We start from the raw sequence: 9,827 nt of genomic DNA on the forward strand, positions 1-9,827 counted from the left end.
CAGTGATATTGATTTAGCCACAGTAAAACATACTGTAGTTCAATGCTTAATGAAAACGAAAATATCCTGAGAATAAAATGTAATAAAGAGAATTCATAAACAGTGTGAGCTGTTAAATCCTCCACAAAACTTCCAATGTAAACACTGACATTATTAACAAGTTAGTTATTCCCAATCGGTAAACTCAAGTGATCCATTAATGCCTTTTACGCATGATTCCTATAACCGTATTTTGCACTGGGATTTCGCACGACATGAAAATCATAGCAAGTGATGACAAAACAATGAAGCTGACTCTCTACACATTTATTCATTGGACAAATTACAGTGGCACACATTAAAAGGCTTTCATGAACATCAAGTAAGTGTCTTGACTTAACGAGCAAGAGTCCGACATCACGATGAAGCATATTAGCCCTTTTAAATAAAAACAACGACAGCCATTTGGAAATACACCTCATCAGTACAAGCACAATACTTTAAGAATTAAAGAGCTCTGTGTGTCTTGTGACATTTTGGGTATGAGTGCATCAGCTTGACTTTTTAGACTGGAGCAACTTCACGATGGTCTCCATATATCAAAGTGTGCTGCTGTGTAAATCAATGGCGTAAATGTGCTTCAACTTGGAGAAAAATACTGGTTTGTTTTGTATATTTTTGACCCTACATACAGTAATATTCTTCCAGCAGCAATTACCATACACTATAGCAAACCTACTGATTAATGAGCAGCACTATAAGATGTACTAGGCTCTGGATATCTTTTGATATCACCTAATACGTATGCACAAGTTCATAAAGCCAAAGTTATTGGTGCAAACATGTGATTTACAGCCACTGTCTCACAACTTCTTCATGTCATTTTAGAGCTGACCACAGGGTTTTGTCCATACCAGTATAGTTTCTCTTCAATCCTTTTCTTTTTCCACTGGCAGAGTAAGAGCATGCGGAAGGTCTTTTGGAAGGTCTTGTTGCAAAGGGCGTAGCACATGGGATTGACGGTGCTGTTGACGTAGCACAGCCAGTAGCCCAGGTGCCAGAGGGAGACGGGGATGCATTGAGAGCAGAAGGTAGAAATCAGCACCATGATGTTATAAGGAGTCCATGTTAAGATGAAGGCCAGCAGGATGGCGCTGAGAGTTTGAGCTGCCTTTCTTTCCTTGATCAGCACCATCCTTTTTCTCTTGGTGATCTGGCTCTTCAGCGTTGTGTCTATGGGCTTGGACATGGTGGAGGTGGACGGAACGCTCATGGACTCGGCCGAGGAGAATGTTGGCGACGTGATTTTCGTGTCTCCGTTTCTGCTTTGGTGCTCCGTGTGACTTTCCTTGGTCACTGGTTTAAACTTGTAGGACACACACTTGCTGCTCTTCTGGGAGTTGCTTTTGGGTGGCGTCTGAAAGAAACTCTCTTCATCGTAGCTGCTGAGCTGCTCGCTCTCGCTGCATACTCCACTCTTGGTGGCTTTGCAAGCCTGGTTCCCAAAAGAGGTCTGGAAGCCTCCTGGAGACACTGGCCTGTCCTCGTCCTCAGAGGAGGCGTAGCTGTTAAAGGTGGTCAGCTGACCAGCTTTGGACCACTCATCGCTGGTGGTGGCCGCTGATTTGACCGCGTTGCTCCTGGTGGAGGAGGACCACGAGGCCTGGTTCCTGTCTTGTGATGCTGAACTTAGTTTACAGCTAAAACAAGATCTGATGATGGTTTTCTGAGGCTGAGCCACCCCAGACTCTGTAGAACAGTTAATCCCTTGAAGCTCTGCAAGATCTTTGGTCCTCTTTTCTGTCTCCTTGTAGATTCTGCAGTAGAGGATTGTCATGACAGATACAGGGACGTAAAAGGCTGCAATAGCTGTCCCAAAAGTAATTACAGGCTCAGAGAAAAACTGGATTTGGCATTGCCTCTCGGGTACAGTCCTCTTTCCAACAAAGTACTGCCAGCAGAGAATAGGCGGGGCCCACAGAACAAGTGACACTAGCCACGCTAAACCTATCATGATCCCAGCTCGTTTAGGAGTCCGTTTGGCCCTGTAAGTTAGAGGCCTGGTGATGGAGAAATATCTGTCAAAACTGATCACCAGCAGGTTCATGACTGAGGCATTGCTAGCTACGTAGTCCAATGCCAACCACAAGTCACAGGCGAGGTTTCCCAAGGCCCAGTAACCCATCAGTATGTAAGAGGTGTATAGATTCATGGAGAAAACACCTATGATGAGATCTGCAGCTGCCAGACTCAGCAGGTAGTAATTGTTCACTGTCTTCAGCTGGCTGTTGACTTTAAAGGAGACCATTACTAGAACATTCCCCACAATGGTAATGAGGCTGACTATAGCCGAGACAGTTGCAATGGTGATCACCTCCCAGAGACTGTGGGTGACCAGGTGGATATCCATCGTGCTGGTATTTACTGTGGAGTTCATGTTTTCTCCTTCCATGGCCTTCTCCTGGTTATTGGCATCCAAGTATCGCAGGAGTCTTTAATACCAGGTTTGTCATTTCCACTAAGCCCTCCTGAAAAAAAGAAGAAAAGAAGCATTACTCTGTATGTCTGCCACTAGATGGCAGCAGTTCAGTGTACATGAACTAGTCAAACCTGGACTTAAATTCATGTTGGGGTGTTAATACTGAGGCTGATATGTTTGTGTCTGTGACAAAATGCAAAAAAGGACAAATGATTTTATCTTGTGTTAAAACTGAAATTCTGAAACAGACAAGTGATGATGGGGATTGTAGTTTTGTTATTCATTCAGCCATTGCAATTTTAGAGAGTGAATATTTTAGTAATCATCCTTCTCTGACAGATATTCACTGCATTTTGAGATTCTTGTTGAGAAACGAATTGTTCGCTCACATACAAATATGTTCTATTTGTAATAACAAGTTTCTTTTACATGTGTAAATAAAACAGTATTTTAAATATCCCTACTCGAAGCGCCTAATATATTTGCTTAAGTAAATAAGTACATTTATTTATAAAGCAATATCAATTTATATCCAACAGAATGGAGCAGACCTATCAAGTGATGATCTATTATTTTTGTGTACTTACTATGTTACACGTTTGCTGCTTGTGATTGGCCCGAGCCTCCAAACAATTGTCAGATGCTTGGAAAGGTTGTTGGCGCTACTAGTCACATGCATTGTGTGTAGTCGACATGATTGTCAATTTAACATGTTTTTGGAGGGAGCGTTAATCTGCTGGAAGATGTTTAATTTATACATATATTATATATCATTTCACAGATCCAGTATAGGTAGTAATTGCCTGCATACACTTGAGACTTGCTGTCAGCTTATTTGCATGTATCAGTCTGTTGTCATTTTTAGGATGGACCGCATTTAATTAGCAAGTAGGCAAACCTGATGTTTGATCATTAGCTTGGTTTCTCCTGCTAATGCATTTTCTTGGATGTAGGGGGGAAAGTAGCATATGAATGCAGGGACAGTAAGTGACCACTACAGCTATTAATTCACAACTGATCACAGTGAAAAATCGCACATGCACATGGAAGCTCACAACATACAGGGTTCCTCCCTCTCAGGTTAGACCAGGTGAAAATGTTCTTCTGTGCTGGAAACTACAGTTAATAGCGAGTGTGAGGCTATCCACCCAAAGCCCGTAGGAAATGGCTATGGCTTGATGCCTCGTCTATCATGGAGTACAAACACATCTGTGCGGTCTTGCACTGACTTTGATCAGTTTGAAATCTACTGAAGCAAGATTAAATCCTGTGAAACTGAATATATTTGCATATACAACTGATACAGATTCATACCCATTCATGTAGACTATTTGTTTATATATAAATGCTACTTGGCTGTGAGGCACTAGTTTTTCTCTTGTTTCTACGAGTTAATAGGCTGTCGTTCCCTCTATCTTTCTAGAGCGGTCAGTCTTCCCTCAGGAAATGCTGCAGCCAACTGGGCACCACGGCACTGGTATTTTCATCCCTGCCACTTGGTCTGCTTAAAATTAGGAAATCGCCATGTTACAGCCCAGCATCTGTGTCCTGTGTACGACCTTCCAAACTCTAAAACTTTATGTTCAAATTCACACTTATTCTGTTCGACTGAAAATAATACAGCTACGGCATATGGTGAATCTACCATCGGGGAGGTGCAGATGCTCTGAGACTCTCAGTGCAGAGCAACAATGAACTCAGTGCAGATAACCTCCATGTGGGTAGCAGCAAATGCAGCCTCAGGCTGTCAGCCAGAGTACTGGCACACATGTAGGTACAGACAGCTTTACATATTACCCTCTCAGCCAGCCTGTTCCAAAACACAGGCACAGCTAGGACAGCAGTCAGTGTTGTGGAACTGGGTTTCAGACACGTATACAAGCATTTATGTTTTAGCTGACTAAGCCTGGACTAAAAGACTACTTTCATTTACTAAGTAAATAACCAAATGTAGATATCTAACAGTATCCCAAATGGTAACCTTAGTTTAGGCACAAAAAATTGTTTAAATCTTTGAATCTAAAGTCGTTAAACTCCAGTTTACTTAAAATGACTTTGTCAGAGTTATTTTGAGATTATTTTGTGATCCTGAAAATGCTGCTGGAGTCTGAGCTCGGGTAAAAGGAAACTTTCTCTTAACGTCACGCTCAGGTGGATAACTCCTCCAGAAAGAGATGTATCGCTGTCCGCAATGTAATTCTCTGGATATAATCACAACCTCACTTGAGAAATAACGTTCTTATTCACAGGCATTTCTTGGACAGTGCCAGGTAAGCAGGAGTGCCAGTGGTAGCCTGAGGCCCGCACAAATAACATTACAGTGACGGTGCGACAGTTGGAGTCCTCCGGCAGGACTTCAAATGTCCCTCATCTTGTTATAGAATAGCATTTCATATCACATTACTCGAATCCCTGCATCATTACCCTGCTTTGAATAAACTATTTACAAATTTCAAATATGGGCGGCATGCTGTGGTTGGCGCTGTCGCCTCAGAGCAAGAGGGTTCAAACCCACCGGCCAGCTGGGGCCCTTGTGTGTGGAGACTACATGCTCTCCCTGAGCTTGAGTGGGTTCTCTTCTAGTACTCTGGTTTCCTCCCGAAGTCCAAAGACATTACCCACTCCCATAACAAGCCTCAAGCTGAGAGAGTTTTTGCCATCACCATCTTAGTGTTTTTAATCTTGATGTGATGAGTGACCAGTGACTAATGTGAAACTGAGGATTAACGACTTCAGTCACAAATCTTAATAATTCACATTTCTGACTCTTGTAATCAAAATCAACCTAAACTTCTAGTGATTTCAACCTATGACTAGTAATTTAATCCATAAAGTCAACATGAAATTATTTATTGAGATTATAGAGCAAGGTGCCTCTTGGACTTCAATATAACCAGAAGTCTTTGGAAACCAGAGTGTTCCCCTGTGGGCCATTTAAAATAATGTAGGTTAATGGAATTTCTTTGTTGGCTTCCTTTTTTAGACCTTTTATAGCATCAATCAACTATCAGTAGCCAATATACTAAGACTGGAGACACTAACATGCTAAAATAAGACACTGAATTGACGATGGACTTTGCAGCTAGTGTGATCCCATCAAAAGATGGATCAATTTGTCAATGTTCATTACACAAACTAATGTCAGCCTCAGTTAACATCTTCCAGATAACATCATGTTAGTGTCAATGTAGCACGACAAAAGTAACATGTTGAATAGCATCACTGTCATTTGGAGTCCATATTCACTCCCTGTTGGTTTCTTTTTATGGTCTGCTAAACACAAAGTAATTCTGCTGCTCAAACTTCCAACACGTTCACAAGCTAGGTATTAACTAAGCCCCATTCATAGACTGTAAAAACAGCACATATGTTGCCACCTTGATGCCATGCGTCATTTTGTAAAGTCCTGTTAAGTCTTTAAGTGCTTCCAATGTTGGCATCTTGGAGTTTTGAAGCCAGGTGTCAAACAGTCAGAGCTTTCCAATCACAAGGTAGGCCTGACCTAAAGTATACACTGTTTCATCATCTATTTTACTGTAAATGGAAGTGCTTTGGGAAAATCAATATTACAACTTGTCACGACACAAAAAGCTGGCAACTGAGACCACGAACTAATCAGACTTCTATATTCAGTCATGGTATCGGGCACCGACCCTTAATTCTAAGGGTTCACATATCAGGATATGATAAAAAATTATCTGGTTCTGAGCTGGTCTTAAAATTAGGCAAATATAACCTCAGATAAACAACAACATATGACATATTATACCATGTAATTATTTATTCAACAAAGACTAAAACGAAAAATGAAAAACGAACTATATCCCATGATTAAATAGCTTGTTGAATCACTTTTAGCCACAATAACTTGGAGTTTCTGTGTTCTGTGTGACTGTAACAGTCTCTCACATCATTGTGGAGGAATTTTGGCCATCTGTTCTATACAGCGATGCTTCATTTCATCGAGGCATTTGTTTATGCACAGTTCTCTGAAGGTCCTTGCTTAACTCTAGACTGTCTGGACTTTAACCATTGCAATATCTTGATTCTTTTGTTTTTCAGCCATTCTATTGGAGATTTGCTGGTTGTAGGTGGTCTCTCCTGACTCATTTTTGGCACGCTTTGGATGGCCTCTCACTTGTCTCTAAAATACTTTGGTATACACAGGTGTTCATAGTTAACTGCAAGGTACCCAGGTCCAGTCCCTGCAAAACAACACCAAATCATCACCCCTCAAACCCTCCGCCACTCGGACACTATGAGCTGATATGCTGTGTTTCATGTTCACCAAATGTGGCACTTTGCATTATGGCCAAACATCTCCACTGTTGGGGTCTTTGAGCCACATCACTTTGGGGTGGCAGTTATTCAGGAGGCAGAGCAGGTCCCCCAGGAATCAGACGTTTGGTCGTTCACTCCCTGACTGCTCAGTCCAGTCTGTAGGCAAAATATCCTTGAGCAAAATATTAACCCTAAGTTAGATGCATCCATAAGAGTGTGAATGTTAGAAAACACTTAAGCATAGAAAAAGGTGCCAGAAGTCTTAGTTTGTTCAGAAACAACTTTGCAAGTCATGCTAACTCATGCTGCCATGTTCTTTTTAGAGAAAAGAGGCTTTCTTTTGGCAAACCTTGTAAACAAGCCGTACTTCTTCAGACTTTTTCTAGTTGTACTGTCAGGAACTTTAACATTTAACATGCTAACTGAAGCCTGTAGGGTGTGAGATGTAGCCTTTGGGAGGTTTTTTGCAATTTCTCTGAGCATTGCACAGTCTGACCTTGGCGTGTGCTGTGACGTCCACTCGTGGAAAGTTGGCAACTGTCTTGATTGTTTTTCACTTGTGAATAATCTTTCTCTCTGTCGAATGACAGACTTCCAGTTGGTTCTAAATGACCTTATACTCATATCCAGACTGATGTTGTTGCTGACGTCTTTCCTTCTTGCAAATTCTGTTAACACATCTGACCAGCAAACTAAATCTCTTCTTTTATAGAGGTGCTCACAATTTCTGATGATCAGTTAATCAAGTGTATTTAATAAGCAGTACCTGGCTGCTACTTACCCTCTTAACTCCTATGGAAACAGTAAGGCTGTACTGAGTTTTTCATAAGGTCTCTGTGCATTTTAGCTAAATTTCCTCTAAAAAGGTTAATCTAAGGTTGTATTTACCCAATTTTCATCCGCCAAGGGCCAGATGATTTTTATTATGTCCTGATCCGTGAAACCTTATGAGAGAAAGAGGGCGCACTTTTACCATGACTAACTGGAAGTCGTTTTGGGTACTTTTAGCTTCTTGCAGAAGAATGCGGGTTTAAGACGCTTCTCTCATTGCTTACTTTTTAATCCTGCAAACAATATCCAATCTATGGTCACATCTTCTATTTTGTTTCCCATTTCTTCCTGAAACAGCCGTGTGTTTTTGCCACAAATGATGGTAAGTGAGAGTATAAATGTTAAATTTACTAGTGGACACCCTAACGGTTGGTTGAAGCTATAAAGCTGAGCAGCGCTGCCCATAGCTAATAAATCTTTATTAATCACTATGAGAGGCACACACTCTTTCCACATAGTCATCTGATACATTTTTTATTACAATGGTCATAGGCTATTTAATGTGGCCTGGAAAATATTACCCTCTCTAAACATAACAGCTTTGGCAGTCTTGCGTGAACATGTTTGCTGGCGTAGCACAGATGAGCCCAGATAAGTCAGGTACACTCTCAAAACGCACAGGCGTGGACTATTTCTTAGCTGTCTTTGGTTTTTCTGTTAGTTTTTCCAATTTTGTGATGCAAGCAATCTGATTACCCTTTTTCAGAAAAGAATGAATTAATGATGATAGGTGCACAGAGATATTTCTGACTCACTGATGACTGATGTGTTCTAGGCTTACAGGCACACACACAAAGAATAGACTTGTTCTGCTGCTTGACCTCAAGTGGTAGAACAAGTCAAGCCCGCTAATAGCTTCTAAATCGAAGCAGGAAGCATTTTAATGGTACACTCAGAACTCAGACTGTGGAGTAAACATGGCCTCTGCCTCACTATAAATAGTGAATATCGTCTGTTGTGTCCTGTTTTTGGAGCTTTTTATGGATGAAGCTTGTTATCAAATGTGACGTACACTGGGGAGTAGGCAAGTTTTGTGACCCCGTGACACAGGGGAGGTTTGAAAAATGTTTGATTTGAACTTACAAAAAGCTTTTAAATTATGGTTTTAAACAAGAGGAGAAAAGAGTGCATCAGCTCCAAACAGTGGTGCAAAGAAATCGTGTTGCTCTTGCCAAGGAAACTGAGTCTCCCTTATTAATTATACATACTAAGGCTATCAGACCATTCTCTCAAATATTGTGTTGGTATGCATAAGTAATGGTCATTGATCCAGTGATTAACAGTGTGAGTCCGCACAGGTAGCACAAATCTGGTCGAAGGCTGGCTTCCTGCAGGTCCTCTGGCACCTCGCCATCAGGGCTCCTGTGCAGCAGCCTCATACACTGCCCCCACCGAGCCTCCTAGTCACAGGTAACCTTTCTTTACATTGTCCTTTGGTGGAAACACAAATGCACAGCACAGCGAAAAGCACAAACTCAAATAGCGCGTGTGTGGCATTAGTAAAAGGGAAAGGACATGAGAGTGATCATCAGAAGGAAGAGAAAGCAACACAGAGACAAGTCAAGGGAAAGCAAACAGAGGCAACCATACTGTAGGGCATGCATCTGCATGATGGGCGATGTGCAAATCAGCCCAGAGCTGATGGTTTGCAGTCAGCTCACTGGACTATTGCTAAGAGCTCTCGATTCTGGAAGAGGAGGGTGGCTCTACGATATTGCTTGAATCACGTTTGTGCCACTGACGGGGAAAGAACAAATAAAAATATTCACATTAAGAACTGCTGCCAAGCACAGATATTTAAGCATTAGCGGTAAAAGGATGATTGTGTAGGATAAAATCAGCTAAAGGAAAAGATCAAAATACGAGTTTTGCTGCTTAACAGTTTTGTTTTTCAAACCAGCACAAGTTAAATTACAGCTTTCCTCCCGTGAGAAATGAGGACCACGATGGTTAGGCGAATATTGTGATGTGCATAGATTTGGCAGCTACTGGAGGGAATAAAACAATAACAGTGAGTACTGTTTTATGAGTGACTACAACATTTCATTAAGACCCCATCATTTGGATAATGATCTGGCTCATTTGAATTCTTGTGTGAAGAATTTGCTAAATATCGTTTGTGCCTCTGGGTTTTCTGATGTTTGTTCCCAACTCGCCCCATTTCCTCTGCGCTGATATTACTTTTGTCTGCACAACAAAAGATATTGGAAGAACCAAGCAGCTGAGGGAGGAACACATGTGAGACTGCACACCATTA

The 9,827-nt window shown here is 41.5% G+C and overlaps 1 protein-coding gene across 1 annotated transcript in view; it reads right to left on the reverse strand.

Annotated features, from left to right (window-relative positions):
- Positions 1 to 22: 22 nt before the first annotated feature.
- The window catches only part of chrm5a (cholinergic receptor, muscarinic 5a), an 11,537-nt gene continuing 1,732 nt past the window's right edge, over positions 23 to 9,827 (reverse strand). Inside the window, exon 2 of the mRNA XM_085256590.1 lies at positions 23 to 2,507. Coding sequence (XP_085112716.1) covers positions 854 to 2,431 — 1,578 coding nt within the window. The 5' untranslated portion in view covers positions 2,432 to 2,507 and the 3' untranslated portion in view covers positions 23 to 853. The remainder of the gene's footprint in view (positions 2,508 to 9,827) is intronic.

The sequence above is a fragment of the Mchenga conophoros genome, linkage group LG19 (assembly GCF_057382185.1).
Source record: "Mchenga conophoros isolate Kocher_MC1m ecotype Shallow Benthic linkage group LG19, M_conophoros_male_GT1.1, whole genome shotgun sequence".
NCBI classification, from domain to species: domain Eukaryota; kingdom Metazoa; phylum Chordata; class Actinopteri; order Cichliformes; family Cichlidae; genus Mchenga; species Mchenga conophoros.